The sequence below is a fragment of the Aphanomyces invadans genome (genome assembly GCF_000520115.1).
Source record: "Aphanomyces invadans strain NJM9701 unplaced genomic scaffold supercont1.24, whole genome shotgun sequence".
NCBI classification, from domain to species: Eukaryota; Oomycota; class Saprolegniomycetes; order Saprolegniales; family Verrucalvaceae; genus Aphanomyces; species Aphanomyces invadans.
In genome coordinates this window covers 633688-661609 of record NW_008580169.1, presented here as the reverse complement: position 1 = coordinate 661609, position 27922 = coordinate 633688, and the positions used below count along the sequence as shown (strand labels likewise).

At 58.2% G+C, this 27922-nt stretch overlaps 10 protein-coding genes across 13 annotated transcripts; 5 read left to right on the top strand and 5 right to left on the bottom strand.

Moving 5' to 3' along the window:
• Window positions 1–222: 222 nt before the first annotated feature.
• On the bottom strand, window positions 223–4348 carry H310_10086. Of its 2 annotated transcripts, XM_008876335.1 has the most exons (3): window positions 4136–4348; window positions 768–4071; window positions 701–723 (listed from the first exon to the last, which is right to left on the bottom strand). In XM_008876335.1, exons 1-2 carry the CDS (start codon window positions 4205–4207, stop codon window positions 1066–1068), a joined length of 3078 nt encoding a protein of 1025 aa, XP_008874557.1. In that variant the 5' UTR covers window positions 4208–4348; the 3' UTR covers window positions 701–723; window positions 768–1065. The 2 variants fall into 2 exon arrangements, with proteins under 2 accessions (XP_008874558.1, XP_008874557.1); XM_008876336.1 differs by having other exon boundaries at window positions 223–4071.
• A 646-nt stretch (window positions 4349–4994) lies between these two features.
• H310_10085 (hypothetical protein) lies at window positions 4995–9226 on the bottom strand. Its single transcript, XM_008876334.1, has 14 exons — window positions 8952–9226; window positions 8488–8902; window positions 8287–8435; window positions 7974–8239; window positions 7758–7932; window positions 7572–7711; window positions 7400–7527; window positions 7234–7348; window positions 6624–7173; window positions 6362–6562; window positions 6114–6307; window positions 5924–6018; window positions 5631–5875; window positions 4995–5574 (listed from the first exon to the last, which is right to left on the bottom strand). Exons 1-14 carry the CDS (start codon window positions 9171–9173, stop codon window positions 5131–5133), a joined length of 3339 nt encoding a protein of 1112 aa, XP_008874556.1. The 5' UTR covers window positions 9174–9226; the 3' UTR covers window positions 4995–5130.
• A 462-nt stretch (window positions 9227–9688) lies between these two features.
• On the bottom strand, window positions 9689–11663 carry H310_10084 (hypothetical protein). The gene is made up of 7 exons (XM_008876333.1): window positions 11388–11663; window positions 11155–11321; window positions 11014–11103; window positions 10896–10968; window positions 10772–10848; window positions 10504–10724; window positions 9689–10453 (listed from the first exon to the last, which is right to left on the bottom strand). Exons 1-7 carry the CDS (start codon window positions 11641–11643, stop codon window positions 9955–9957), a joined length of 1383 nt encoding a protein of 460 aa, XP_008874555.1. The 5' UTR covers window positions 11644–11663; the 3' UTR covers window positions 9689–9954.
• Window positions 11664–11731: 68 nt separating this feature from the next.
• Window positions 11732–13112, top strand: H310_10083 (hypothetical protein). The gene is made up of 3 exons (XM_008876332.1): window positions 11732–12629; window positions 12685–12789; window positions 12844–13112. Exons 1-3 carry the CDS (start codon window positions 11757–11759, stop codon window positions 12925–12927), a joined length of 1062 nt encoding a protein of 353 aa, XP_008874554.1. The 5' UTR covers window positions 11732–11756; the 3' UTR covers window positions 12928–13112.
• A 444-nt stretch (window positions 13113–13556) lies between these two features.
• On the top strand, window positions 13557–18583 carry H310_10082. Of its 2 annotated transcripts, XM_008876331.1 has the most exons (15): window positions 13557–13973; window positions 14029–14241; window positions 14287–14349; window positions 14434–14478; window positions 14534–14574; window positions 14645–14708; window positions 14752–15044; window positions 15114–15246; window positions 15391–16449; window positions 16612–16706; window positions 16762–17074; window positions 17133–17444; window positions 17488–17574; window positions 17619–17708; window positions 17756–18583. In XM_008876331.1, exons 1-15 carry the CDS (start codon window positions 13569–13571, stop codon window positions 18041–18043), a joined length of 3501 nt encoding a protein of 1166 aa, XP_008874553.1. In that variant the 5' UTR covers window positions 13557–13568; the 3' UTR covers window positions 18044–18583. The 2 variants fall into 2 exon arrangements, with proteins under 2 accessions (XP_008874553.1, XP_008874552.1); XM_008876330.1 differs by having other exon boundaries at window positions 17488–17708.
• Window positions 17895–18589, bottom strand: H310_10081 (ribosomal protein L29). Its single transcript, XM_008876329.1, has one exon. The coding sequence runs from the start codon at window positions 18569–18571 to the stop codon at window positions 18104–18106; it is 468 nt and encodes a 155-aa protein (XP_008874551.1). The 5' UTR covers window positions 18572–18589; the 3' UTR covers window positions 17895–18103.
• Window positions 18590–18809: 220 nt separating this feature from the next.
• Window positions 18810–19690, top strand: H310_10080 (hypothetical protein). The gene has a single exon (XM_008876328.1). It carries the CDS (start codon window positions 19235–19237, stop codon window positions 19607–19609), a length of 375 nt encoding a protein of 124 aa, XP_008874550.1. The 5' UTR covers window positions 18810–19234; the 3' UTR covers window positions 19610–19690.
• Window positions 19691–19712: 22 nt separating this feature from the next.
• Window positions 19713–24364, top strand: H310_10079. 2 transcript variants are annotated; one of them, XM_008876326.1, is made up of 2 exons: window positions 19713–20789; window positions 20859–24364. In XM_008876326.1, exons 1-2 carry the CDS (start codon window positions 19753–19755, stop codon window positions 24325–24327), a joined length of 4506 nt encoding a protein of 1501 aa, XP_008874548.1. In that variant the 5' UTR covers window positions 19713–19752; the 3' UTR covers window positions 24328–24364. The 2 variants fall into 2 exon arrangements, with proteins under 2 accessions (XP_008874548.1, XP_008874549.1); XM_008876327.1 differs by having other exon boundaries at window positions 19716–24341.
• Window positions 24365–24439: 75 nt separating this feature from the next.
• Window positions 24440–25400, top strand: H310_10078 (hypothetical protein). Its single transcript, XM_008876325.1, has 2 exons — window positions 24440–24991; window positions 25048–25400. The coding sequence occupies exons 1-2, from the start codon at window positions 24457–24459 to the stop codon at window positions 25371–25373; spliced, it is 861 nt and encodes a 286-aa protein (XP_008874547.1). The 5' UTR covers window positions 24440–24456; the 3' UTR covers window positions 25374–25400.
• Window positions 25308–27647, bottom strand: H310_10077 (hypothetical protein). The gene is made up of 4 exons (XM_008876324.1): window positions 26974–27647; window positions 26868–26923; window positions 26665–26808; window positions 25308–26610 (listed from the first exon to the last, which is right to left on the bottom strand). The coding sequence occupies exons 1-4, from the start codon at window positions 27632–27634 to the stop codon at window positions 25879–25881; spliced, it is 1593 nt and encodes a 530-aa protein (XP_008874546.1). The 5' UTR covers window positions 27635–27647; the 3' UTR covers window positions 25308–25878.
• Window positions 27648–27922: the final 275 nt, after the last annotated feature.

The following is a 27922-nucleotide window of genomic DNA, read 5'->3' as shown; positions in this document are numbered from 1 at the left end:
CTCCCGAGCCCACCGACGTCGTTGGGGAGACCGAGCAAGGCCACACCATGCCCCCGTCGGCTAGTCCGTGACGACAGACGCTTCATCGAGGGTCGTTCCATCGCCGAGCGCTCCTCTCCGCGGGAGGCCCCGTTTGCTTGGAGGGATGCCGTCGCCGCCTACGAAACGTCGTCGCTGCGACCGAGCGAGGACGTGCCGCCTCATGATGTGGGGGAGAGACGACGGTTTTACGACGAAGAAGCCCAGTGAAGATTGCGCTTGTCGGATGAAACGACGCCGGCCATTTTTCGTTTGCCTTGCACGAGCTCACAGTCCATGCGCCGCTTCTCGACACTTGTCAAGATGGTCCGTCCTGCTGGGGCAGCGGCGGTGGCTGGCCAAACTCGGCGCGCGTTGCCGACCGCGGCACCGACGACCGACCACGGATGCGCGTGCAAAGGTCCACTCGGCTGTGCCCATCGTGCGTGCTCGTGCTGTGCGGTCTGCAAACGATGCGCGCATTCTTTCAACTAGAGCGCCATGGCCTCGAACAGCGATCCACCATGTTGTCGCCGAGTTGAGGGTGGCGACCATCGCCATGGCGAACACGACTTTGGCAATTTTCCCCCATCTTGAAACTCGTCCACAACGCATGCAGTCCCACCGAATGTTGCCATCTCTCCTGGACAGAGTCGTTGGCGCGTCGACGTCGGCAGCGCATGGCCGAAAGAGCATGAGCAATGCCTGAGGTGCACCACAGTGACAGCACCCCCTCATGGATGTCTTACCCGTCAAAGAATGCGTCATGCGCCTCAGCACTGCAAGGTCGATGCAAACGGGACGTCCCCCCGCCGCCAACGTGCGGGTGGACGTGCCGTGCCTTTGCGAGGAAGCGTGCGCGTTACCTTGGCGGGTCGGGATGTCGACGATTCCTACGTACGCGCTCCTGGCGCAAATCGCGGCGACGCAGCATGCGCTGACGACTCGGCTTCACGATTGTGCGCACGTTGGCCGGGAGTCGGTGCATGCGTGATCGGGTCGAGAGAATAGGTGTCTTTATACAGCAGTAGTTAGGGTGGCGGTGGTTTAGTTCTTGAGGGTTTGAACGAATTCGTAAAAGGCGAATTCGGGGCAGTGGAGGCCCGACGCGTACACGAAGCGCGACGCGAGTTGCGACGCAAAGAGCGCGCGGAGGTACGATTCCGGGAGGCGCTTGATGAGTTCGTCGCGCGAGAGGAGGGTTGTCAAAGTCTTGGGGAACCCGCCGTCCAAAATGAGGTTGCGGAGCGCGACTTGTTCGTACAAGGACGAGTCTTGGATCGTCACACTCAAGTCCGTGATGCGCTCCGACAACAAGTTGGACAGGATCGCGTACGGGGTCTTGGAGCGCTGGTGTTCGCGCCACAAGCACTCGAATTCTTGCGCCGCGTTGTTGTCGATGCGGGCTTGCACTTCGGCCACGTACTTTTGGTAAAACGCAGGCTTGGGCTTGTTGGGTTCGACCGCCATGTGCTCGGCAAACTCGGCGTCGTTCAGGGACAGCGCCGCGAGCACTTCGAGCGACGACGACGTCACACCGCCCTTGTTGGCCGACGCGTCCTTGAACAAGACAACGCCAGCTTTTTCCAGCACAAGACGAGCGTCCTGCGTGAAAAACAAGTTGGCGCCTTCGACAATGTACTTGAAGCGAAGCGACTTGCCGTCCGGGCCGTACATGAACGAGTGCACGTTGTTCAAGTTGACGGCGGCGGGGCGGCCACCGCACGGGACAAAAAAGTCGGCGGTCAAGTCGGGACGGTTGTGGAAGTTGTTGCGGAATTGCGTGCCGTTTTCGACGATTTCACCGCTGGGGAGCTTGACGTCGTTTTGCGTGATGAGCACGAGGTACCCTTCCGGCGACAACAGCGACGTGTTGAAACCTTGGACGGGCGACCGGAGCTTGGCCAAGCGGACCAATTCGTCGCGGTTCAAGCCCTTGGGGTCGTACAGCACACCCGAGCCGTCGACAAGCGCGATCGTGTCTTCGCCTTCCGACATGAGGATTTCGTTCGACCCGAGATCGCCATCGGGGCCGCCGGTTTGGACCTTGGTCAAGCGCTTGGCGCCAGGGGCCTTCAAGTTGAGCTTGGCTTGGATGCCTTTGACGAATTCGCGCACCGAGTGCGTCGTCATGCCGTACTCGTCGTGGGGAATCCCACCGCGCGACGGCGACTTGCCTGTCGTGATCGCCTTCCAGTAGTTGTACCCACGGGACTTTGCGTACGACGACGCCCAGTCCATCAAGTGCGCCGTGCCTTCGTCCGGACCCAAAAACAAAATGTCCTGTTGCTTGCGCACGATGCCGTCGTTTTCAGGCAGCATGATGTCCAAGAGCGCGTCAATGTACTTTTTGAACGCCAGGTCGGCCTTGTCTTGGTGGGCCAAGTTGAGCAAGATGACACCCTTGGAGCCGCCTTCGGGAATGTCTTTGTTCTTGCGTTGTTGCGTCGATGCGAGCCCGTACCCTTCGTCAAAGCACGACGACACGTTGTTCAAGTACACTTGAGCATGCGACGAACGGATCATGCGGATGCCGCCGCGCGCAATGTCCAAGAAGCGCGTGTGGAACCCACGGAATTCGGACCCGATCACAAAAATGACCGCGTACGGCTTTTCCGCGTATTCAGTCGACGGCAAGAATTCGCCGTCCAAGCGGAACGCGAGCGCCGACTTTTCCTTGCGGAAAAAGTTGGTGTGCTGGACGTGGTGGTTGAAGCTCACGAATTGAGTAAACACGGTCAACGCTGCTTCCGACGACACGGCCTTGCGCAGGTACGACAAGATGTCGGCTTCCTTGCGGTTGCGGTCCTTGGACGACGGCGAGTGGAGCGCTTCAAACTCGTCGTACAGCGCCTTGATCACGTCGGGTGACGCCAACAAGTGGTCCAAGATTTGGGCTTCCGTGAAAGTGTTTTGCTTCATCGTCGAACGCAATTGTTCGAGGCGGGCAAATGCCACGGCGTCGCGATCGCGCAGCGAGTTGGACACCACCGAGTACGCTTCCGGCAAACGTTGCAAGAAGTGGAACGTGAACTTCCACGCAGCATACGCGTACGAAATTTGTTGCGGGGTCAGCAAGTGGTCGCGCAACAATGGCGACAACGACGTGCGGGGCAAGACGTAGTGGAGCGAAGCGTCCGACACGCAGGCAGCAACGCGCTCTTCGAACGTGCCCTTGCCCTTGACGCCTTCGCCGGTCAATTGTTGCAAGTAGAAGCCGTAGATGACGACGCCGTTGGAAAAGTATTCGGCGTACTTGCGCGACGAGAAGAGACCATGGCCACGGTAGACATCGGCCAGCGACGAAAAGTAGCTGTGGGTCGAGCCGGCCTTGTACGCGACCGTGAAGCGCGCCATCTTGGTGTTGTCCGGCTCGAGCCAGACTTCCGTATGGAACGCAGGCGTCATTTGGTTCGACGCAGTCTTGAGGACTTGTTGGTACACCTTCTTCAAGTTGTCACCGGCACGTTCAAGGAAGTGCTTGTCGGCCAATTGGTTGATGTCGGTCTCGCCTTCCGCGGGGGTCGGGTTGACAAATTCAGGTTCTTGCAAAAAGTACAAGCGCATGTGCGAAGGGACCAATTGAGGGTCCAAGAGGCCCGACGAGCGGTAGCATTGAAGGCGGTATTGGCGGTTCTTTGTCGTTTCCGGTTGCTCAAGGTATTGGTACCCGGTCTTGACTCCGTCGCCAATGCATTCCGTGGACGAGCTCAAGTATTGCTTTTCGATGAAGCGTTCCAAGTTGGACACGTCCGAGCCGCCCGACAAGCGAGTCGACTTGGTTTCGTCGCCTTGGACGTTGGAGCGAGTCGCAAAGAACGCCGACTTTTCGTTTTCTTGCACGAGCTTGAACTCTTGGTCGACGCCCGACGTCTTGGTCAAGACCTTGGCGCCGATCAAGCTTTCAATGTGGGATGCGATCGTCGCGGGGGAGTGGCCCATGAAGTAAAACTCGTGCAAACCCAACGGGCCGTAGAACCACTCGATTTCCTTCTTCAACGTTGCTTCGCTAAAGAGCGAGCCTTGCGCAAGGATCTTGCCCACTTCAGCAATCTAATCACCACACACGATCGTTCAGGACGGCATGCACAAGTCATCAAGCATCATCTGGACGTACTTGCGCTTGGATGTCCTTGTTGTTGTAGGTTCCGTGTTCCATGGAAGTGCTGCGGCGGACTTCGAGGTTCATCGCGGACAATCACTTGCGCGGGGGAAGTCGAATCGGAAAATGAAGATCGCCCATGGAAAGGGCCATCTCCAAAGATCGTATAGAAATTTCAAGTGCAAGCGGCATCTCGCTTTTTATTGCCATCGTAAAAAAATATCTCCGCACGCCACCTTATTCCGTCGTTGTGATTGGTCGACCACTTGAAGCCACGAGCAAGCCAATCAAATGGCGTCATTTCCCCACAGCCAGTGAATCCAGCGATTTGATTGGGTGATACTTCCCCGTGGCTGCGTCATCGCCCCAGGGGCGTTACTTCAAACTGCGTGACGACGACGCGTCAGAACCGTGTCTCCTTCCCACCAGCCAATCCGTTTCTACTTCAACCAATGTGACGGGGGATGGAGGCGCCCCTGGGGCGGCCGCTCGCCGGGCGAGCCCTTGTACAGATGAAAGATAGGTTACACGACCGTGGGCGATGCATTGGACATGTTGGCGAGCCCAGCGAGGTAGAAACCAACAACGACATTGCGATTCGGCCGTGGGTTGTGTGCGTCGCGGAGGATGTGGGCGTCGTGAGTTACGGTTGAAGTTTGTTCTTTAGGGCAATTGACCATCTATGCAGGGCAATTGGACCCTCGATTCGCGTCCGTCGCAGGTGAAATACCCTAAAGAAACCACGTGACAGGCATGGATTTCCACGGAAATGCGACAAAAAAGTGGGGCGGCGCCCCTGCCAAGCCAATCGCAGGGCGACTGCGGCGGTGGTGGCGGTGGCCAGGGCGTCTGGTCCCGTGCCTTCCCCCCTCGACTCCTAGCACGAGGCCGTGCCACGTCATGGCGTGATTTTGTGGTGATGTGGCGCCCCCTCGACTGCAGTGCTGTACGCTCGGACACAGTCGCGTATAATACGAGGGGTGTCTAACGACGTGGAGGCGGCGGTGCTGTCACTGGAGCAGCTCGGTCGGCACCAACTTGGGCTCGAGGTCTTCACGTTCGAGAAAACGAAGTGGAAAGTATACGATGTGGCCGTGAACATCTTCCAAGTGCGGGCGCAGGTCCTTGGTCACGGTCTGTTCGCGTCGAAACGCGCGCATCGCGCTTGTAAAGACCGAGTGGGCTTCCTGCTCTCGCGAGCTCGTGGAGCGCCAACTGCCTTGCTTCGTCGAAGGCGCGGTCCCGTTCTCCATGGAGCCACGTCGTTGGACCGAGTCGTTGCAATTGGTGGCGGCATGCGGTGACCGCGGAGGAATCGTCGCTGGTTCGAGCGGCTGGTGAGAATCGTGGTGGTCGAGGTGGTGCCGGTGGGACCGAGCAGTGTCCGCCGATGATGCCGTGTCGTGCTGCAGCTGGCTAAACCGGCCCGACGGATGCCGCACACTTTCTGCCACCTACACAGCCTCTTGATCGCGACAACGCGGCGGCGGTGTAGACACGGTCGACGTACGAAAGCGACGCCCATGTCGTGAAACGAGCGAATGCTGTCGGCAGGGAGGCACCCAAACACGGCTTCGTAAATGTTGGTGTTGGCCATCGCTTGCTGGCGCAGCGCCATCCACGCCGCGGCGGACGTCGGGTCCTCGCGATACGCCATCTTGACACCTCCGCGTTGGGCGGTGGTAGCCGGCCCAAAATGCTCGTCAAAGAGGCGCATGCGAAACGAGTGGCAAAATTTGCCGACCGCCGCCCCACCTACACCACACAGTGTCACGTCGCCCACGAATACCATAGCAGTCGTACCCAACGTCACATGCGGCACCCATTCGACGTCTTCGATGACGGCGGCAATTTCCGAGTCGCGATCGCCCGACATGCTGCGCTCGTTGATGTTGGCACTACGCGCAATGTGTGCATGAACGACCCCACTGCATCGATATGGTCGCTCGAGTGCAACAACCAGCGCACGCACTACGGACCACCACGTTATTACCTCCCAATGATGCAAGTGCTATCGTCGACAATCATGATCTTGCTGTGGACATAGACTTCTTCCGTGTGGGGCACCCCATCGTGCATGGCGTGCGTGCGAAGGGCAAAGAACGCAATGTACTCGAATGCGTTGTCAATGCCGGCGGCGCTGAGTTGATGGTATATCGATCCGTCGCCGCGGCAAATGCTTCGGTACTACAACGTTATCCACGCAATGGCGTCGGCGCTCGATCGACAACGGAATCGCACCTGCCAGTGCATGACGCCGCGAAGACTGTACGCTTCTTTTTCCTGGGGCTTGCCTTGGAATGCCGGTAGGAGCGGCATCACCACCATCACGCGGAACGGCTGCTTGGCGGCGTGTGCGCGGAGGATGCGGCTCACGAGGGCGTTGGCAATCAGGTTTTGACACAGTGGGTCGCCTTGCATGCTCGAAATGAAGAATTGATTCTACGACGCCGTGGGAACAAACATCCACTGACAGCGCCGGGCAAACGCGCCCGCAAATTACCTCAATGTAGACAAAGTGGCGCGCGTCGTTGATGACGCGAATGTAGGCGTTCTGGATGCTCTTTTCCGTGCTGCAGCCCCCCGACCAAGTCGATAAACTTCGCACGATCTGGCAGTTGCATGCAAATCCGTCGTCGATTGTCGTGGGCGAGAGGTTGGCCGATACGTGGTCGGTGGATTCGTTCCGGTCCTTGTCGTCGTTTGCCGGCTGCGTCGGCGCTGCGGTGGTCCCCTTCGGCACCGATGCTCGTTTCGTCGCCCCGTCCGTCGAGTCGGTCAACACAATGCCTTCCGTGCCAGGTACAACGGGCTCGACGGCGGGCGCCGTAGCTTGGCTAAACCCCGTGACGCACAGCGACAGCCGCGGGTTGCGGGTGCACGTATGGATCATAGGCGGCGCGGTCGCCACGTTCCTCGATAGCGCCATGTGCTTGCATCCGGTGGCAGGCACCAAGTGGTGAAATCGGTGCATTTTGAACCGCGTGCTGACCGAATAGTTCCACCGCTGGATAAAGTGGCGCGCGACGTCCTTGGCGGGCTCGCCCAAGAGTCTACGGCCAACAACACGTGTCAAGGCGATCCAAGGTCCCACCACCCGCTCGAGTACGTACTTGCAATGGCAGTCGTGCCACGGCATGCGCGGGTTGGCATTGCGATCCATGAGGTCAATGTCTGGCCGATGGACGTCGACAAAGTCCTTGATGCGGGGGTTGCTGTAGTCCTTGCCTACTCGATCGACCGGAACCCGCGTGAGCTCGTCCTGGGCACGGCACGGACCTGGAAACGTCTGCGGCTCGGGCTCAAACAAGTTGTGCTTGGCATTATCCCACCGGCCAAAGCACAGATCGAGCCCGCCAACAAACGCGACTGTCTGGTCAATGCACACAATCTTTTCGTGGTGCGACCTGCGTCCATGTCAGTCGTCGCGCCGACCAACGACGCTGCTCACCAGAGCCCGAGTTGCTTCATGATAAAGTCCGGATCCCGCAGCACGTGAATGTTTGGGTGCAGCCGTCGCAGCGACTTTTTCGCGAATTGGCTGTCGAGCGACAGCGCCATCGAGATCTCTTTGTACATCAGCACGTACACCTACGGGCATGCCGTCGACAAGGTGTGCCGCAAGTGGATGCCTTACCTGGACGCCGTCTTCGGCGCGGCGCTTGAGCACGAGGTCGAGTCGGGACGCGTCCGTCGCAGGACGCAGCAAGTACGTCGTGGGGCAGATCCACCACCCCGCGATGAAAATCTCCGACGTCGCCGCCATCATCGCCGCATGCATCGCGGCATACGTTTCCTCGCCGTCAACATACCTATGCAATCGTTGTGGTCGAGTTGAACGGTGCCCACGCACCACTGCGCCCGCGACGGCACGTGGATGTGTCGCCGCGGCATCGCGAACGATCCGTCCCGGCGATTTCGGCGAGTCCACTCGCTGGTTTCTGCCCCGGATCGGATCTGGTTGGCCCACTTGACGCAATCGTTCTTGTGGCGGGCCTTTGCATGCAAGACGTACGCTGACGTGGTCAGGACGAACTCTTTGGCCGACCCGACGGCGCGCAGGCCCGTCTCGAGCTTGAATCCGCCATCAAACAGAACGACATCCGTTGGTGTGATGGCCTGCGGCAATCGTCAGCGGCGCCACCATCACGACGTGCTCGACAAACCCGATTCGATTCGTAAATCGCGATGCATGAGTCCTTGAGAGCGACCCACTTCCACTGCGACGTGTGCCACGCGTACTTTTTGACGACGCAAAAGCAGTTGAAACAACCGTTGTCGCACATGACGGTGCCGCGGTGAAGCCGAACATTGTCTAGACGACGGAGTGGGCGGGCGAGGGATTGTCGGCGGTGGTGGGAGCGTACCGTTGCTGCCTCGGAGCCACATGCGCACTTTAAGCCAGCCCTCGCGTTGGGACGTCACCAACCCCGTTTCGTCGAACGTGCCGCCGCTGATTTGAAGCAGCGACAGCACGTACGCCGACGAACGGACGGCGGGAATCGATAGCGCCGCGTTCAGATACGTCTCAAGGAGCGAGATCATGTCGGGAGTTGTCGACGCTTGCGAGTTGGCAAACAAAAAGTCGCGCAGCTGTGGCATCTCGATCTCTGCGGGAACAGCATTGTCGTCCATAACGACGGCGGCTGGTGGGCTGGTGTGGGCCGGCGCCGTCGCGGGCGTCACGGTCCGGACGTACCCATGTCCCTTGATGTAAAACCACAGCCGGTACACGTTGCTCTTGGGCAGGTAAATGTCGCGGGAGATGCCTCTGTACCGAAGCTAGAGCAATCACTATCATGCATGTTCATGGAGGTGCATCGGGCCTTACTTCGACTTCAAATTCGACCGTCTTGACGGGCCAGTCGTCCTCGATGCGGACAGACTTTACTTTGACGGTCGGTGCGTGGTCGAAGATCTCGAGCGTGCTGTCCGCGTCGGCGCCACGGGTCGTGTGTGTGTTAAAGAGCCACCACGCGTTCATGACCTTGCGTGGCGGTGTGTGTTTGCCAGGCACCTTCTTTGATGTGCTTGCCGATGCCGTCGGGACCATCCCTGGGTTTGTCCGCCGCCGCTTGGTACGTCGAGACGGTCGAAAATTCCAACTGCTTGGATGAAACTGCCGGTGAATTAAACGAGAAGCGTGAAATTCTAAAAAGTGAATTCATCATGGAGATGCCAGGTGGGCAGCCACAGGCAGTCGTCGCTGGATTGCTGCGCCCCACAGCGCTGCACATATCGCGACGATGTGAGGGACGGAGCAGGGCATACTGCCTCGGTCTACAACGTCGTCGATGTGGGAGCTGGACTGTGTTGTGCTTGCAACACGTCGAGGAACTTTGGGTTTGCGAAGACTGCGAATTCACAGTCATCTCTCCGTTTCGGCTGAGCAGGCACATCCCCCGCCTCTCTGCATGTGCATCGTCGCGTGCGTGGGCATGCAGAGATGCTGTCGACGGCCATGCCATGGGCAGCTACATCCAACAGTCACTCCCATTCCTGAACCTACGGAACAGACCCGGGGATTCAGAGATCTTGTGCGCGCGAGTTATCCTGCCCACACACATCATGGAAAGGTGCTGCATTTCGACATGGCGAGGTTTCGACGACGAGATTGATGCCCACGTGGAGCGAAGACAGAATCGTCGCGTGGCGTTCCATGCAAAAGGAATCGAAGGATGGAGTGCATTTGACAAAGCCAACGACGGTCCGCGCCAAGCCAGTGTCCGTGTTGTGGGAATTGCATCCAACTTACGCGTCCATGGTGATGCCAAAACACGGAGACAAATGAGCTCGTATTTGTCGTGTGAGCGCAAGCCCGCGGCATCGGGTGGCTACTGCACGCGGCGCAGGTTTGGTCGGAATTCGTCCAGGATTTCTTGAAGGGCGTCGTTTTCGTCGCTCCATCCGGACGGTCCCGCCGACGATGTCGAGTCCCCCTTCACACCAAACACGATTACGTTCGCGGCCAACTCGAGCATCCACACTTGATCGAACACGGCCGCCATCCGCCGCGATAAGCAGTGCACACTGCTTCCACGGGGGGCGCGTTCGCCAATGGGTTTGTCTCCGTCGATCGCGTTGACGGCAAAGACTCCACGTGGCGTCAACAGTTGTCGAATGTCCTGAAGAAAAGAGAACGACGTCATTGACGCGGGTGGCGCTCGCAGCAGTCCGTCGCCGCGATCGTCGGACACGGCATGGCTTGTACCATCCTCGACGTCCACAACGATCAGGTCCATCAACGCCCCCGCCATGAGAGACTCGGACACGAATGATTCCCCAAACTGTTGGTGGACTTGCAACGCGTCGGCCGCGTCGAAGTACTCGCGCCTGCCGTATCGATCGAGATGAGAATCGAATCCATGAGACTGAAGTCGTACCCCGCGCGAAGCATATCCTCCCTCGGCTCGACGACTTGGATGTGGACGGGACGATGGCGGGTGATCAGGTGGTGCCAAAACGTCGGGAGGACGCTCGCACCGGCACCAAGCATGGCGATGCGCCACTGCGACGAGCGTCGTGAGTCATCGAGGAACCCCAAAGCTACACTCAATCCCCGGTGGACGTCCAGCGACAAGTACGAGTGGTCGACTGCCCCTTCCTACAAGGCGGCTGGGTTACAGCGACCGCGTGAAGGAATTATTCTACATGTGTCAAGAACACTTCACTCTGCACCAACTGGAGTCGATCCGTGAAGTGTAAGGATCGCGTCGGCGGCAACTTGTCTGGACATGGACGAATAATAAATCGTGGAGAAGGTGCGGGTGCATACCGAAGAAGCTGTCGAGGACGACGACATGCTGGTCTTCGTAGACAATCTTGCGGCGATACTTGGATGCGACTTCCTACCATGCGTACACGATGACAATTCGTCGACATGGATCACGAACCTGATCAAATGCATGTAGCATATCGGGGTCCAACTCGGCAACGAGCTCGTTGATCTCGTTGTACGTGATGTTTTCGCCAGATCGATGCACCTGCACAGTCCACGTGTATAAGACCGACAGGACGACGTCGACATATTCTACTTCGTGGATGACTGTTTCCTTGAGAATGCGGTCGTCCGGGATGATGTCATCGTCGCTTGATGGGTCAAGAAGGATGCCTTCGCATTCTTTGGACGCAAGAGTCCAATCGTACTTGGAGATGAGTTGCTGTGGCCAGAATGGGTATGTTTGGCATTGTGTCGGTCGGACTACCACAAGTGACTGCAATCAGTTTGAGCTGTACACGCATCTTGCATCGTTCATAAAGAGAGTACCTGGGTAAATGGAGCATTGCTTTCCGTCCAAGAAGATGCACTGGCGATCATCAGGCGTTTGTTTGAGCGAGTCGAAGTCGTCGTCACGATGACGCCGCAGATAATGCCGTCGCAGTTCCTTCGTCGGGATCGACAGGTGATCCGCAATCGCCTCCACCTCGCGCGTGTTTACTCGGACTTTACCCCCCTTTCCTGTGCAGCACTTGCCGCATGCACTGCACTTGAACGCCACCTTGAACGCGCGCGACGAACTCATGGCGCTGCCGCTCTTCCCGCCACTCCGGTTAATTTGAACCGTCCGGATAAGTACCATCCCCTGATTGGCTGCCTTCAAATTGACAGCGCGGGCACCTTTACCGACACAAGAACATGACGACCGAGAGGAGGCACGCGCCGAGGTGGATGTGGAAGGTCGTCGCTGTGTGCATAGCGTCAGGAATGGTGGGTTACTTTCTACCGCTCTTGCTGACGGAGTCACCGGAACAGAGACGCGCGACCCTCGTCACCACACAGACGGTTCTGCTGCAGCGAGAGCACACGATTCGTCAAAAATTTAACGCCCTCAAGGCGGACGTTGCGGCGTTTGAGGCGGCAGTCGGCGATATCTGGAAAGTTGCAGCGCTGCGCAAGCTGCGAGAGGATCACATGCTGCGAGAGAGCGATGAGCATGTGGACGCGATCAAGAAGGTGATGGTGGAACGAAGAGCGGATATGGAATCCCTGCTCGTCGACACTACTCGCAGCATCCGGGACGCAATTAGCATGCTTCGCGATCGAACTGTGTGCCCTTCAACCGAACACCCTTCTCAGCTAGATAATCTGGGCAAGGTACCCAACCGCATCGTGACCGTCGACAGCCCTGATGCCGACCCACCGTCCGGGGACACCACAACGACCAGCGCAACGACAGACGTTTCCTCATCGGCGCATGCCAAAGCAGCTCATCCTCAAGTCACGATTATTGCTCCACCCACTCCCTCGCGCGAGAAGCAGACCGCGACTCCATCAAGCCCGTCGCAACGACCGCCAACCAGTCGACCAAAAGCAGAATCATCCCCCTCGCGACCACCCCGCGAATTCCCCATCACATTCCTTCAAGCGGCGATGGTTTTCTTCGCAGCCCTGGTAACTCTCGTGGCATTTAGCCTCATCAGTGAGTTCCACCGGCGTGGCGGCGACCACGACTATTCGATTGAGGGGTTCTTCTCGCCTCCACGAAAGAAGCATCCACCCGTCGATGCGGTGCGCTTCTTTCTCGATATCCTTTCGTGGTGCTCAACAGCATGGCATCGAATAGGCACCGCACCCCGTGGCCCCGCCGCGCACGGACAAGGCAACCTCGGCCATGGACAACTTTCTCGCTGCGTCCGGCAGCTACTACGCCATGCAGCTTCCACACGAGGTCGAACACCCATGGGACGTGTCTTGAAGTGGGTAACCTGACTCGTCCGATTAGGAAAGTGGTCTGATGGAAGCAACTCCCGTGCGGCGATCGCGGCGATTGAATCGGTCTGCGGGTGTGCCACCGACGCACGTTTGAGATCGCGGCTTCGATCCGACAGACTCTTTGTCGTCGTGCCATCCAGTCCACGGATTCCGACTGAAAACGCAAAAGCGCCGCCCGACAACGTCGGCTCCATGACTCGGTCCGTCATGGTCATCTACCCTCGGAGTAGTCCCATATAACATGCTGGAAATGAGATAACGGACTCGAGTGCGACACAATTCTCGGTTTTCGTGCATGCTTAAGGTTTTCGACGGACGCTGAACCACACATCATCTCGCTCGCCTGCGTGGTTATGGCAAGATTCGCACCGCCCTTGGTCAGTTGCCTTGGCTCGACGGCGGCTGGCACCGCCACAGGTTGCCGCCTTCGCTCGGTACACTCTTGTAATTCCTGAGTGGCTATGCTTTCTGTGTCGGAGAGCGGTGCTCATCTAGGGTCGACACTGAAGCACTCATTGCACGGCATGGCAGCAACTTGGAGCCACTCCCGGGTACATCAGAGGGGCGGTTTCAAGGGATGGGATGGATCGCGCTTCCTGGGCACGTCCATCATGCAGGTGTGGCCATGCGCGGTCGGGCTTTGACGCTTGCCGGGTGCCGAGGGTTGGTGCCGACGTGTTGGTCGTCGAAACCGTCGTGGTGGCGACAGTTACACTTTTCGACGGCGGCCTCACCATGCCGCCGCCGGCCAAATTGCCGGCCGACGTCAGGCATCGGTCCCCCGATGTGATCGTTGGGCCAGTGGAGGTAGAAGGTGTAATACGGGCCAAAACGCCCATGCCGCAGCCGACCGCGACACCCTCTCGTCCCGACCGAAGCCACGTCCCACCCAAGCACACGTTGAATCACAACACGAAGCTCGGCCTGGCGTGTTTGGCTAAGCTCAAGCCGATCTTTTCCAAGCACGCCCACAAAGCCAAGGACCAGGCCGTCAAGACAACGGCGCAGCAGCTCCATCTACCCATTCACGAGCCTGAACACGTCCAGAGGATGCTGCGAACGCGCGACGTCAAGCTCGCGTCGCTGACGACGCCCAACCATGAATGGGTTGCGATAGTTGACGATATGGCCAAGTTCATGGTTCGTTTGGCGCGAGTATGTGGCTGCGATCGCATGATGCGTGTTGTGCGAATAGTACCCGAGTTTGAACTTGGAGGGCCACGACCTGGCGACCACAGACAACGTTGAAGCGATCGTGAGCACCACGAGGTTGCAATGGCAGGTCCAGCCGCAGTACCAAAACCCCATGGACCACAAGACTGGCCACGAGCGGCTCGGGGACCAAGATCACGCCAAGCATGCGTTCGATCGAAAGCTCCAAGTCGCCGAGAAGATGCTGCGACTGCCGGTAACACAGGTTTTTCACTGTGCCAGCAACAACGTGTGCGCCTAGCTCACCACACCGCCTCCACCCACTCATGACATGGAGGAGTCGGGCAGCGACAGCGACGATGGCGTAAGTACTTGCTGAATGCGCCGTCGACTTTTGTAGCCGTCCGAAGCCGCCTTGATGCGATGAATAGCTGACATTGCGTTGTAGGGAGGGCGTGGCAGCTCCAGCCAGCAGTCGACGTCGAAATCGTCGGTATGTAGGTAGTTGCGGTCGCCCTGAGGCTCTCGTTCATCCTGCGCATTTGTAGGCGCCCAAGGCGCTGGTACCAAAGACCCTGACCACTCGAAAGTACGCTGCGTGCTTCTCGCCCTTATTCTCTCGATGGATGGTTGCGACCACCTCAACCGACGATCGCCAGGAAGCTCAAGACGCTCGCCAAATACACGTCGGAGGAGGCCAAGACCGAGAAATATGCCAACAAGGTTCCCCCGGTCGCCCGTGCGGTTTGATTCACGTGTCAAGCAGGTCGAAATGCTGGCGAAATGGTCCAAACTCCAAACGAGCCGCGGCCATGAAACCCTCGAGGAACTGGCTCACCGAAGGGCTCTCCAGACGTGCCGCCGACGAAACCACCGCAAAGAAGTTGCGACGGCATTCCCTGTCTGCAACGAGCTCTCCCCCCGAAGCCTCTACTTCGAAGAGTGCACGGCGGCGAATATCCTTCCAGAGCCCCTGCTCTCGCGCATCACCCCCGACCGTCGTTTGGAACTAAGCCACTTTGGGCTGGGCGATGCGAAAGCGATCGTGTTGTCCAAGAGGTGCGGCCACTTTTTGTTCATGAAGCGCAAAAGTCGAAGCTGACGTGCATGGCGGTGCACACGGTCTAGTTTGGCCCTCATGCCCGATATCCACGCGCTCAACCTCACCGACAACCGGCTCACCCACGCCGGAATCGCCACCGTTGTGCAGCAACTCAGCGGTCGCCTCGAGCTGCATTCGCTCAACCTAAGTGTCAACGAGGTACGGTGCCCATCGCTGCCTTTGCTACTGCCCAGACCACTCGATGGATGGCGTGCCATGGAGCTACGCAATGCTGTCTTGTGCGGTGGGCACACGGCACTCTGCTGCCTTCAAGCCTCTCGTGATGCGAGATGTGGTGTATAGATTGGCGAGGCCGGGTGCGCTTCCATGGCCGATTTTATCTTTTCCGCGCCAAACTTGACCCACTTGGATTTGTCCCAGACAAAGCTCCTCGACACGTTCGAGTCGCTTGCAAACGAAATCGCGATCCATCCGCATTTGTTAAGTGTGAATTTGACCAACAACGAGATCGGCGACGTGGGGGGGCAGCTGCTCGGCGCGACGCTGGCCGCGGCAACATGCACGATCCAGGACCTGAATCTGTCGTGGAATCAAATATGCCACGCGGGAGCCACCGCCATCGGCCATGCGCTCCAAACGAACCGATCCGTGCAGCACTTGAACCTGTCGATGAACCGATTTGGAGACGACGGCGGCCACCAGGTCGCGGCCGCTCTCCTTGTCAACACGACTCTTCGGACGGTCGACATGACGCGCAACAACCTGATGGGGTCGACTGCTGTGTCCCTCAGCTATGCCATCGAGCACAACCCAAAGGCAGCATTGTACAACCTTGTGCTCGTCGACAACCCTCTCGGATGCACGGGCACGAAGGCACTGCTGCGGTCGGTGGCCAGGGGTAGCCGATGCAGCGTTCGGCTATCGTTCTACGGCGGTGAAGACACCAACAATGCAGCGGTTGCGAGTGTATTCGACTCTAGTTTTCCCGCTGCGCAGTCGCCGTATGAGTTGCACCTCCACACGTCGCCGTACGAGTACGTGATCGCGTGTCAGCTGGTGGCGGCGGCCGTGGCGCAGCGGTGCGAGTTATTTGACGTGACCTTTGAGCCTGCTGCCGAAGGCGACTATCACGAGCACCATGTGAGAAAGAACGCGACTACTACCAAGCCCGCCAACATAAACGTCCAGCAGCTCGAGTACTGTGACCAAGCGCACGGCCTTGTGGAGAAGGGGTCGACAAAGCAGTTCGACCTACGGCACCGTGGCATCTTGCGCATCTCGGCGAGGTATGTTCCATGGCGCATTCAAACCACCGACGACGTCACACCCGACGGCTTGCGCAACGTGATCAAGATCATCAAAGATCGCATCTCCACACGGGAAATGTGCGCCATGCTTGAGGTTTGTCATGTATTGGGTGGACATTGCTTTCGCTGAACGTGATATAGTGTTGAATGCATATACATATTGAGTATGGTTTGGCATATAGTGTGATATCGAGGGCACATCCCTGGATATAGTGTGAAATTGTCGTCGGATCGTAAATTTTCTCGGTATTCCTAGGTGGCAACGACCGACTTGTTCCTCCACTTGCGCGATGTGGAGCTGTTCGTGAAAGGGCTCCTCGGGACCATCGACGTCGTGGACATCATGGCAAGGCACGGGACTTCATGTTGTATCGTGGTTGGCACGCTGACGGTTGCGTGCTTGCAGGACGCTGCATTGCATTGTCGATGGCACGCAGACGCTTCCGTTCCTCCTGCGGCACTTGAGCTTCAGCGATCAGAATCGGCTCATGTCATCCCATGGCGTACAAGTACTGCAATTCAACCCAGTCAACCCAACGGGCAAGTGGACACTCGACCTGTCGGATCGCATCCACCGCAAGCTCGCCGTGTGGTTTTCCATGATCAATCGCGACGAAGCGACTGAGAGCATGCGCCGGCTCGCATTCCGCGGCAACACAAGTCAGCGCGGCACGTTTGCCAACTTTCGAAACGAAAAACTCAACGGCAAGGCGTTCGAGGTACATCCTCTCGCTCACGTGCATCCATGACGCAGCCCTCCCCAACTTCTTCCCCTAGCTCACTGACCGCTTCTTCGATGGGCTACCGAATAAAGGTGTCCTCGAATTCGACTACGTCAGCACACGGCGCCCGGAAGATGTCGATGCTGGCGTTCCAACGTCTGTGCTCGGCGAAGTGCAAGTGAACGCGCTCCTGCAAACGATCGGGGCCGAACTCTGGTCCGATTACGTCCCGCAGCACAAGCGATACGACCTCAAGCGGCAAGTGGTGTTGCTGCAACACGCGCTGAGCGGTCAGTACATCATGGCAGAGCATGTGCGCATGCTCATGCAGTACTTCCCCAAGAACATCGACAACCTCCGCCTCAAGGTATGCGGCCGTCCTCTTCCATGAAACTAACGCACCTGGACAGGCCGTCCTTGCCGCCCACCGATCCATTCTCGACATGGAGAACTTTGAAGGGGTGTACGAAAAGCTCCTTCCTGCGGATCGCAAGGCGGTACTGGCGCGCCGCCGTCATCTCGATAAACAATTTTGGACTAGATGTTCACGGCCCTGGGGTACATGAACACTCTGAATCCGTTGAATGTCGACATGGAGTACGACTTGCCGATGGCCGACCCCGACCATCGTGTACGACCGATGCCGCGCGCCGTGGAGTGTTGACGGGTGTGTGGCAGGTGCTGGTCATGACGCTCGTCGAGATGGTCTCGAACGACCCGCTCGACCTCATCAAGCTCGACGACCAGAGTATCAAAGAAGGACTGAGCATCTACTCCATGTACTCGCCGTCAAGTATTCCGACGACGGGTCGCCTTGGGTTTCGATACATTACACGCGCCAACAAGACCCCGCGAGAACTCGTCGAATCGCGGCAGTCGACGTTCAGCGCATTCCTGTTTGCCGGGCGTCTCTGTGGGATGAAAGTGCAGAAAGAGATCGACGACGACAAAGGTCGCGCGGCTTAATACGTGGAAACAAAGGTGCGACGAATGGATGCAAGGGATGGTATTCTTGTCGTGGACGGTTTATGCTTGGATATCGTTGTCGGTCGCGGGAGGCGCCGGCGCGGCGGCGTTGTTGTGCTTGTGGATGATGCTACGTTCGTGAAGCACGAGCTTGATACGAGCCATGGATTTGCGGACCTTGGACTTTCGGTACGGGTTCGGGAACACCATGTTCTTGGTGTGGCATTCCGCTTGTTCCGTCAACAGTGCGTTGCGCTCCTTGAGCAGAACGTACCAGAGTTTGTGAAGATCGTCTGTGGACTTGTTCCGCAACATCCACGCCTTCCAGTCACCGCCCACGACAGGAGGTCCGCGCTTGACTTTCTTGCCATCCACCGTGCCGCTCGTAGGGAAAAATTGGTCGATCGTGCCGGTAAGGGCTGGCTTCGTCGCATCGGACGGCGGCGGGGATGCAAATAGCGTGGTCGAGGACGAGATGGACCGGGCGGTGAACGGCGTCGCCTTGACCTGGAGCACTCGGCGCAGCATGATCGTGGTGAATCCCAGTGTGGTTCACTGGTTTGGGTTCGCCATGCCAATTGTGCAAATGGATTGGTCGATTTAGGAAACATTTTACCCAATACATTTCAAGGACTTGGCGAGTGCCCATGCAGAGGACGGCATGGCGATGTTCGTCCACGCGCTCGATGGCGTCGATGCCATCGAACACGGTAGATGGAAGGAATGCGTCGTGCTGGCCGCGACGAATGTGCACTTTTGCGTGTCGTGAAAGTGACTGGACGAACCGATACGCGTGAGCTGCTCCAACGAGTCCGTGTACTCGGACGAAACCAAGGCGGAACACCGACGTCAACACTCCATGCCGTGGGTGGTTAATGCTCTACAGCCCGACAGTACGCATGGTGACGCTGCTGCAGGGGTTGTCGCATGGTTCAAAATCGACAGTGTGCCTACGGCCTCGGACGCCGATCGACCGAAGTCGTCCTGGCAACGGTACTGTGTACCGTCGCCTGACGTGCATTGTGTGCATTGTGTGCAGCTCGCGATGCTAAGGGTGATAGATATGCTGCGCACTCGGAACTGATTATTGCAATTCAGCTCGTGGGGAAGAAGGCGCTCACTTTTGCTTTTTCTCGCTGCCGTCATCATGTCCCAAAACGTGCTTCGAGGTCCATACACCATCCACGAAGGATGGGCCAAGTACATCGCGAGACACACGAACATGACAACGCTCGCCCCAGTATCGACGACTGCGCCATCACACGCCATCCAAAGCGCGAGCGACGTGGCGTTGTATCAAGCAGTTCGGAGTGGATCGTACGACCGCCTGACACCTGTGACAGCGGTATGCTCACTTTTCGTCATCGGAGCGATCTGCTTCGCTGTGTTTCGTGCCATTCGACGATCTCGTCGGGGAAGCCAGACATATTCTGCGATGAACCTGTCGGAGCGCATCCCCTTGGTGTAGACATACCTCGTCTTCCTCAAGAACGATGCATGCTGGAGAGTCCGCGGCCCACGTCGCCGCCGCCTGCCGAGCTTCTGCCAGCTCCCAAAATAAAATAGTGTTTTATTTGAAAAGTGTGATGCAGTATACAAATACAAAATTTGGATAAAATATTTCATAAAACAATTTCGTGACAGGCATTGTATTAATTGCACTCTCATTCTTGTTGTGATCCAAAAGCGACGGCCGACGTCACACCATCATGCTCGGCCGCTTCTTTACCAAGAAGGACGAGCCGAAGAGTTCACGACCTCCACATGCGGTGGGCCCACCTCAACCGCGTCCTGCCGCTACGGAAGACTCGAACGGCGGAGGCGGCTTTTTCAACCTGCCCCCTGCCGTGACTGGCAATTCTGCGGCCGCACACCAACAACCTGGGTTCACCAACCCGAACAACGCATCGTACAGTCACTCACCTGCGAAAACCCAGGTCATGGGTGGAGGAACTCAACCTCTGTCGTCCACGTTTGGCGGACTCAACCCCAGCAACCCGTACCAACGCCCAAGCGCTGGAATTCCGTCAAACGGCGGTGCCCCGCCGCCATCCCTGTTTGGTGGCATGAGCGTGAAGTCGGCGACGACAAGCGACCCTCCTGCCGTTATTCCCAGTGCCTCATCGACACAACGGGATCATAAACCCATGAGTCTCTTTGGAGGATTAGAATTGGGAGGATCCGCTGCTGCCACGTCATTAACCTCGACAGTGGCAAACGTCCCGACCCCATCAACCAACCCATCGCCATTAAGTCTGTCGGCACTGAACATTCCCGCAGCGACGTCCATTCCTGTCGCGTCGACGATGTTGCCAGACCCGCCAGTCAAGCGATCGCAGCGAGGGTCCTCTGGCTTCAACTACTTGGACATGGCACCTCCCGAAGCCACGACGACCGTCGCATCTGCACCGTCGACCGCTGCGCCATCGACGACGCCACCCTCGTCATCGGCCATTCCCGTCGTCAAGAAAAAGAAGAAACCAACGTTCCGCCCAGGCTTTGGTCGGCAATTGTCCGATGAAAGTGCCGCCGCCCTCCAGCGCGGCGACCTGAAGCACGAAGATATTGTACCCGATGCCAATGTCTCCGTTTCAAATTCGTCAGCTACGTCGGCGGCAGCCAGCATCCCATCCCAACCGGTGACCAAAGCAACTTCGTCGACCTCGATCCTGAAGGACTTGACCCTGCACACTCCTGCGGCCACCTCCAAACCGTCGGCTCTCGGGCGTTCCGGGCCTTCCTCGAGGTACTTTTGCGGTCCACATCCTGCTCTCCCTCGCTGCCATGGGGACCTCACGTCAATATATGGATATAGCGCAACTCTGCCGGCGGAGGACTTGAGCAGCTTGCTGGCAAACATGACCATTCGCAACTTCGCCAACAACACTACGACCACTGTTCCGGCCTTGGTCAAGGCGCACTCGCAGCGCGCTCTGAGCCCGCGAGTGGCCAGCCAGAGCAGCCCTCGAGCGTCCTTGCCGTCGTTTGCCCTGCACACGTCAACAAACGCTGCATCTGCTTCCACCAGTGCCGCGATCGCATCGTCTGCGCCGACAACGAACGCGGCGAATTTGACTCCCGAAGACCGCGTCGCGTCCATCGCTCGCGACCTTGACGTGGCATCAACCGCGTTCCGCAACGGTCTGGCACAGCTCAAAGGCGAAGAGTCGCATATCCTGGACCGCAAATCGATGCTGACCAAGCAAATTGCCCAGTTCAACTTGGACTTGCACGAAGTGGAGGCGTCGCAGCTGCAGGCGGCCGAAGACGAAGACTTTGAGAAGGCTGACGCTCTAAACGCCACGATAGAGAAGTTGCGCCACTGCATGATGCTGGCGCAGAGCGACCTCCGCAAGTGCGAACAAGATAGTGTCGCGGTCGCCAAGCAAAAAGAAAAACTGGTGCTGCAGCATGTGCGCAGCGCAAAAGGGACGTGGAATGCGCTGTCGAAGCTCGACGAGGAACGGTCGGCGGCGCTGGCTGCCCTCAAGGCCGAGGCCAAGACGTTCAAAGCCACGGAGCGTCGTCGATTTGCCTTTGAGAAGGAGCGCGTGGCGACCGAGCTCCATCATGTCACGGTGAACATGGTCCATTTGGAGGAAGAAAAGGCCGAGATCGAGTCGTCGATTGCGAGTCAGTGCACCGACGAGTACGAGTTGCGCCAGTCCTTGCTGGCGGAGCAAGCGACGGTGGCGGCGGAGATTGCCGAGCTCGAAGCCAAGCTGGCGACTTGCAGGGCGCACATGGTCGAGCTGGACGCGGGAATTGCCAAAGCGGACGAAGGAATTCAAGTCGTGCGGCAAAAGTTTAGCCGTCAGCTCAAGCGCCTCGTTGAGCGCGAAAAGAGCATGCTCAAGACGAAGAAAGAAGTTGAAGCGGACGAAGCAGCGATGCACCGCGCGCAGGAAGGCTTTGAAGCGACCAAGGCGGACTTTGCCGCCAAGCTAACGGCACTCGCCCACCAACTCGCGCGTGTCCAGCGCGATTTGCACGTCGCAGCGGTTGTGGTGCGTGTTGCAGAAGAACAAAACACGACTCGCCAGGCCAAGGAAGACCGCGCCAAGCGCGTCGAGTCGCAACTCGCGAGTCTGCGGGATGACGTGCAAGATGCTGAGAAGAACTGGGCGCTGGCAAAGCACCAACTGGCCGACTTGAACGCCAAGTTGGCTGGGTTCCGCACTGTCATCATGACAGCGGGGACGGCGTTGCCACAGCTCGAGGCCGAGAAGAAACAGGCGGCGGCCGAGCGCAATTTCAAAGAAGCGGCGCGGTTGTCGAAAGATATCAAGCAGCTTGAAAAGGACCGCGCGAGTGCCGACGAACAGATCGAGGTGCTTGGGATGGAGCTCAAGGATGCCGAGGCCGTGATCGTTGAGCGCGAGGCGGCGTTTAAGGCCAAGACGGACGCTTTCCAGGGCGCCGAAAAGACGCTCGACCTCGAGGCGTTGCAAGGACTGTACAACATGCATCATGATTTGCGCGTCGTGCTGCGCGAGCTATCGAGAGACGATCCGATGAATGGCGACGACCACCGATCGTTCCTGCGACCGATCGCGCTTGGGTTGGTGCAGAGTGAGTTCGACCACGTTGTCGCCGAGATTGAAGTCCTTGAAGACAAGTACTTGCTCGAGCCGTACGTGAAGCCTCTCGCCGCGGAAACGCCGGAGGAGCTCGAGGCGTCGGCTGTCGTGTTGCCGGATGCATCGTGGAGCGACAGCGAAGACGACGACGAGGCTGGCCTTGACGATGCGAATGGCAAGTCGATCTCGTCAGCCAGACGTTCCAAACCGGAGGCCACTGCGCCGGCACAGAAGGAGGGCGCTTCGCCGTCCTCTTCGACTCGTTCCAGCACGATCGTGGTGGACATGACTCCGGCAGCGTTGGCGGAAAAGATCGCCGAGGTGGAAAAGCAGATCGAAGCAGCGACCGACGAGGAGGACTACGAGCTGGCCGCCCAGTTGGACGAGCAGCTGGAGACGTGGGTCGCGCGCCTGGCGGCCCTTGAACAGGAGCGATCGTGCGGCCCAAGCGAAGTGGACCTGCGCGCCGAGCTGGAGGCGCTCCAGCATGCCATTGAGGCACTGGCGGGGCAAATCGAACACGCAACGAACGAAGAAGAGTACGAGATCGCGGCACATTTGGACGAAGATCTGGTCGCGGCGCAAACCCGAAAGACGGAGATTCAACTGCAGTTGGCGGCGATGGAGCCCCCGGCGGAAGACGTTGGCGATGACAACGTCGTTGACGATGCCGAGAGTGCCGAGGAGGACAAAGAAAAACTAGACACCCACCAAGACCAGGCACATCAAGTCGTTGAAGAACGCCACGATGCTGCCGATGACGCAGTGGTGAAGCCCGTTGATGCTGGAGAGGCCTTTGCTCCTCCTCCAGCGTCCACGTCGCTCTTTGCGGGGCTAAACACCGTCAAGTCAACCAGCCCGACCGCCGGTGGTGGCAGTTTGTTCGGAGGACTCGCTGTCGTAGCGGAGCCGATGGCAGGAATCCCGCCTGCTGCCCCGACGACGTCCTTGTTTGGAGGCTTGACGATGGTCCAAGCCGCGGCTGTAGAGATCCAGGACGCGATTCATGATGAAGCAGGAGACCACGGTGCGGACGAAGCCTCCGATCATGCCGACGAGCAACACGTCGTTGACGAAGTGATGGAAGATGGCGATGGAATGGTGACAGCACCATCTGGAGAAGCCATTGAAGAAGCCGCACATGCCAAGGATGAAGACGACATGGAAGTGCATGCGGCGGTAACGAGCCCTGTCGTTGCCAATGGAGATTTCACCAACAACGACGAAGAGGAGCCTGAGCACGCAATGGAAAGTGCTGTAGTCGACGACTCGCCTGCATCCTCGCCTTTGTTTGGAGGCCTCTCGCTTGGCACCCCGTTGGAGCCAACTCCTGCGTCAGGATCGTCAAGTTTGTTTGGCGGGCTGTCGCTGCAAACCACGTCACCTGTGAGCTTTGCGCCGCTGGACAGTACATTGGAAGGTCCCCGATCGCCTACATCGTTTGGGTCACTCTTTGGCGGCCTTTCTGTCGCGGCTCCACAAACAACACCGTCGGATTCGCTCGGAGCACCAGAGGTCGGCGGCTCGTCCTTGTTTGGCGGGCTGTCTCTCGCACACACCACTCCTGGGCATGGGGAGACTGTCCATACCGGCTTCGTTCTACCGTCTCCCGATACCGCTACGAGCACAGTGGACGCGTCCTTCGCCCTCCCGACTCCCGACCCAGTCGCCGCCGATGAGGTAGTCGACAACTTAACTTCTTAGATGCATGTTGGAATTGTAATCTGTGTTTTGATTGGCTACAATCGATGGAATGAACTACTTTTAGCCAATCAAAAGCGCCCAAACACCCGCCATTGACTGGACATCCATATTTTGCCAACCCACCGCAACATGATGAGCAACTCGGTGGTCCTGAACACGGAGGGCGTGTCCGTGGTGAATGTGCACCCAGTCGTGGTCTTCCAGATCTTGGACCGCTACCTCCGTCGCGCGGAGGACCAGGAGCGCATCATCGGCACCCTTCTCGGCGTCGTCGATTCCGAGCATGGCGTTGTGACTGTGAGCAACTCGTTCCCGGTGCCCCACTTGGAAAAAGGTGACGACGTTGCCGTGGGGAAGGACTACCATCGCCAAATGCTCCTGCTGCACCAACGCGTGAACCCGAACGAAGTTGTCGTCGGGTGGTACACGACTGCGTCGGCGGACGGCAGCATCCTCAACGAGAACTCGTGCTTGATCCATGAATTCTACAGCACCGAGTGCGCCACCCCCGTGCACTTGGTCACCGACACGACTCTCCGCGGGGATAGCTTGGACATCTCCGGTTTCATTTCGTCCGCGTTGACCGTGGCCGACGTGGCGCTCGCAAACCAGTTTAAGCAAGTCAAGGTTGTCACCAAGACGTACGAAGCCGAAGCGATTGCTTGTACGTCCTCTTCCCCTCTTCCCTCTTTCCTTGCATCTGACTCATGCGCATGCTAGTGGACGCGATGGTGAAGGCGTCGACTGCCGAGACCACGTCGCTGCCGACGGACCTGGAAGCGCTGGAACACGCGATCGCGCGTCTCCATGCTCTCCTCGGCCAAAGCGCCGACTACGTGGAGAAGGTCATCGCGGGCAAGGAACCCACAGCGAACCCCAAGATTGGCCGTGAGCTCGCGGAAGCCGTCGCGTCGATCCCGGCGATCCGGTCGGACGTGTTTGACCAAATTTTCAACAGCGGCCTGCAAGACCTCCTCATGGTGTCGTACCTGTCAAGTTTGACGCAAGCGCAGCTCAGCATTGCGGAGAAACTTATCAGCACCTAAATCCTTCAAATTATGCTCCGTTTGCCAGGTTTTCTTGATGCAGACGCTCGCTCGTGCAGGCTTTGCACCCGTCCTCAAGCCTTCCTCGACGGCTCCGACTTGGACGGTCGGCGTTCGAAGGATAGGCGCCCCCACACGATTGTCCATGCAAGTGTCGGAGATGTAGCTAGGCATGGAGAGCAGAATCATCAAGAACGATCGGTAGCGCCGCCATCTCGGTTGGTGGAAGAGTCGTCGAGCGTGCAGCCGACTTGCGTGGCCGCGACACCCAAAGCCTCAAGTCGTCATTTGACCAGTCGGGTGGCAGACTGCGCTCTCGTTGCCAGCACTTCCCCGACCGTGTTGGCGCATACTCCCGCCATCGACGAAGGGTTTGAGGGAGGCCTCTGCAAGGCTCGTTGGCCCCTACCTCCTTCCCGTCCATCCGTATTCTAGCAGCGAGTGTCGGCGCTCGAAGAAGTCCATCGTGAGCAGCATTCGAGAGAATTGATCTATGCACCACGACTCACTTGGGCACAACTGCCCACACAAGCGCAGCGACAATGGCCACGACGGCCCCGGCTGCCGCGGCCACAAAGAGCCGAGTTTGCGTGCGCGTGATGGGGCTGGCGGCCGCCTTGATGATGCGGCTGCTCGCGGCTGTGTACGGCATGTATCGCTGGGGCATGTCAAACTTGGTCGTCTTTCGCACGACCGCCTTCTGGTGGCTAAATGCGCGAAACGAATGCTTGCCATGGTACGCCCCCATGCCGGAAGTGCCGACGCCGCCAAACGGGAGGTTTCCGTTTGTGATTTGTACGAGCGCGTCGTTGACGCAGGCGCTGCCAGACGACGTTTGGGCCAGCACCGGGTCGACCACGCCTTGTTTGTTGTCGGAAAACACATAGAGCGACAGCGGCTTTGGGCGCGCGTTGATGAAGTCGATCACGGCATCCAGGTCGGTGTACGACACGATGGGGAGGACTGGGCCAAAGAGTTCGCCACGAGACATGGCCGCGCTTGCTTGAAACGCGGCGACATCGCTCCCAAAGTCGAGCACGGTCGGCGCGAGGTACCGGTCGGCAGCATCTCGCTGGCCACCGCACGCGATGAACGCGCGGTCGGCGTCGACGATGCTCGACAAGCGATTAAACTGCGCAGCGTTGACAAGCCGCCCGTACGAATCGGACGTTTCCGGCTGCGCACCGTAAAACGTCTTGATCTTTTCGAGCACGAGCGCCACGAACGTGTCGGCCACCTGCATGACGATGACGTGAGATGGCGACCAACCATGACGTTGACGTCGTCGCACCGATGCGTGCACAAACAAGTAGTCCGGGCGAACGCACGTCTGCCCGCAGTTGGCAAAGGCGCCCCAGACGATGCGGGATGCCGCTACGTTCAGGTCCACCTTGGAATCGACGATGCAAGGGCTTTTCCCACCCAGTTCCAACACCTACATTGGCAGAACGCTCGGTGAATTCCCGATGGTGAAATTTGAATTGGAGGGCGTACAATGGGGGTGAGTGTCTCGGCGGCGGCGCGTGCGACGATCGTGCCAATCGTTGTGCCTACGCACGGGTTTTGGAATGCGATCTCACACGTGGCAAAGCCGTACTACCTCCTGTGCAGAAGATCAGGTCGTACTTTTCTGCCAGCATGGCAATGTTAGCGTCGATGCCGCCAGCAACGTAGCGGACGACGGTCTGGTCAACGTATTTGTCGAGGAGATGCGCCAATGCAGCAGATGTGTGGTCGGCGGTACCATCAGTAGGCAATCGGAGGAGAGCCGTGTTGCCCGCGCCGATACAACCAACGAGTGGGACAAGGAGGAGGCTGACGGGGTAGTTCCATGTGCCAAGGATGCAACACACACCAAGGGGGTCGCTGATAATCGAGGACGAGCCTGGAAGGTTGATCAAGTTGGTGCCGACCTTCTCGGGGGCGGCCCATTCGTCCAAGTAATCGAGGAACTCTTGAATCTCGTGGTACACGCCGGCCAATTCCATCACGTGAAGTTCCGTTGGGTGTTTGTGCAAGTCACGCTTCACAGCCGCTTCCAATAACGGAGTTCCTTCAGTAAGAAGCGTGTGGATTTGACGCAAGACGCACTTCCTCGCCTCCAGCGAGCGAAGTTTGCCTTGGCGGAACGACGTGCGCAGCGTCGCGAGGGACTCCTGGATGCTCGCCTTTGTGGACGCAGGGACGGTAGCAGGAAGAGTGTCCAAGTTGGAGACAAGAGGAGTCTTGGATGTCATGGTGTGGGACGACTTGCCTGCCATGTCCCGAGTGTGCAAATCGAAAACTTGCTGCGCCAGTACGGAAAACAAATCAAGGACAAAAGAGAATTGTGGTAAGGTTACAAAATACATCATTTTAAGCAGCATCTATATGCCGAGATAAGATTATTTTGCAAGGAAGGTACAATATGCATATTCATTTACAAAGGGTTGCAAGAATAAAATCACACCACGTACATCGATTTGTACTATTTTTTGTATGCAAAACTTGGCGCAATCCGGAGCGCAAGAAGCCAACCGGTTTGAAACTGGCTGGAGCGAAATGTTGAG

Bases quoted from the DNA above. Each gene is read 5' to 3' on its own strand.
- H310_10084 (XM_008876333.1), bottom strand. From the start codon at position 11,643: ATGAGTTCGTCGCGCGCGTTCAAGGTGGCGTTCAAGTGCAGTGCATGC. The intron at 10,969-11,013 runs GTTCGTGATCCA...TACGCATGGTAG, and splicing joins TGCTACATGCATTTGATCAG to GAAGTCGCATCCAAGTATCG. The intron at 10,849-10,895 runs GTATGCACCCGC...GTCCATGTCCAG, and splicing joins CGTCCTCGACAGCTTCTTCG to ACAAGTTGCCGCCGACGCGA.
- H310_10077 (XM_008876324.1), bottom strand. From the start codon at position 27,634: ATGGCAGGCAAGTCGTCCCACACCATGACATCCAAGACTCCTCTTGTC. The intron at 26,924-26,973 runs GTAGTACGGCTT...ACCCGTGCGTAG, and splicing joins CCTGATCTTCTGCACAGGAG to GCACAACGATTGGCACGATC. The intron at 26,611-26,664 runs GTGCGACGACGT...ATCGTCATGCAG, and splicing joins ACTTGTTTGTGCACGCATCG to GTGGCCGACACGTTCGTGGC.
- H310_10082 (XM_008876331.1), top strand. From the start codon at position 13,569: ATGCCGCCGCCGGCCAAATTGCCGGCCGACGTCAGGCATCGGTCCCCC. The intron at 15,045-15,113 runs GTGCGGCCACTT...CACACGGTCTAG, and splicing joins GCGATCGTGTTGTCCAAGAG to TTTGGCCCTCATGCCCGATA. The intron at 17,709-17,755 runs GTACGACCGATG...GGTGTGTGGCAG, and splicing joins TGGCCGACCCCGACCATCGT to GTGCTGGTCATGACGCTCGT.
- H310_10085 (XM_008876334.1), bottom strand. From the start codon at position 9,173: ATGGTCCCGACGGCATCGGCAAGCACATCAAAGAAGGTGCCTGGCAAA. The intron at 8,240-8,286 runs GTTTGTCGAGCA...CGATTGCCGCAG, and splicing joins CGATTTACGAATCGAATCGG to GCCATCACACCAACGGATGT. The intron at 6,563-6,623 runs GTAATTTGCGGG...ACGGCGTCGTAG, and splicing joins GCCACTTTGTCTACATTGAG to AATCAATTCTTCATTTCGAG.
- H310_10080 (XM_008876328.1), top strand. From the start codon at position 19,235: ATGGGCCAAGTACATCGCGAGACACACGAACATGACAACGCTCGCCCC.
- H310_10078 (XM_008876325.1), top strand. From the start codon at position 24,457: ATGATGAGCAACTCGGTGGTCCTGAACACGGAGGGCGTGTCCGTGGTG. The intron at 24,992-25,047 runs GTACGTCCTCTT...TGCGCATGCTAG, and splicing joins CGAAGCCGAAGCGATTGCTT to TGGACGCGATGGTGAAGGCG.
- H310_10083 (XM_008876332.1), top strand. From the start codon at position 11,757: ATGACGACCGAGAGGAGGCACGCGCCGAGGTGGATGTGGAAGGTCGTC. The intron at 12,630-12,684 runs GTGCGCTTCTTT...GGCATCGAATAG, and splicing joins AGCATCCACCCGTCGATGCG to GCACCGCACCCCGTGGCCCC. The intron at 12,790-12,843 runs GTCGAACACCCA...TCGTCCGATTAG, and splicing joins CCATGCAGCTTCCACACGAG to GAAAGTGGTCTGATGGAAGC.
- H310_10081 (XM_008876329.1), bottom strand. From the start codon at position 18,571: ATGCTGCGCCGAGTGCTCCAGGTCAAGGCGACGCCGTTCACCGCCCGG.
- H310_10086 (XM_008876336.1), bottom strand. From the start codon at position 4,207: ATGAACCTCGAAGTCCGCCGCAGCACTTCCATGGAACACGGAACCTAC. The intron at 4,072-4,135 runs GTACGTCCAGAT...TGTGGTGATTAG, and splicing joins ACAAGGACATCCAAGCGCAA to ATTGCTGAAGTGGGCAAGAT.
- H310_10079 (XM_008876327.1), top strand. From the start codon at position 19,753: ATGCTCGGCCGCTTCTTTACCAAGAAGGACGAGCCGAAGAGTTCACGA.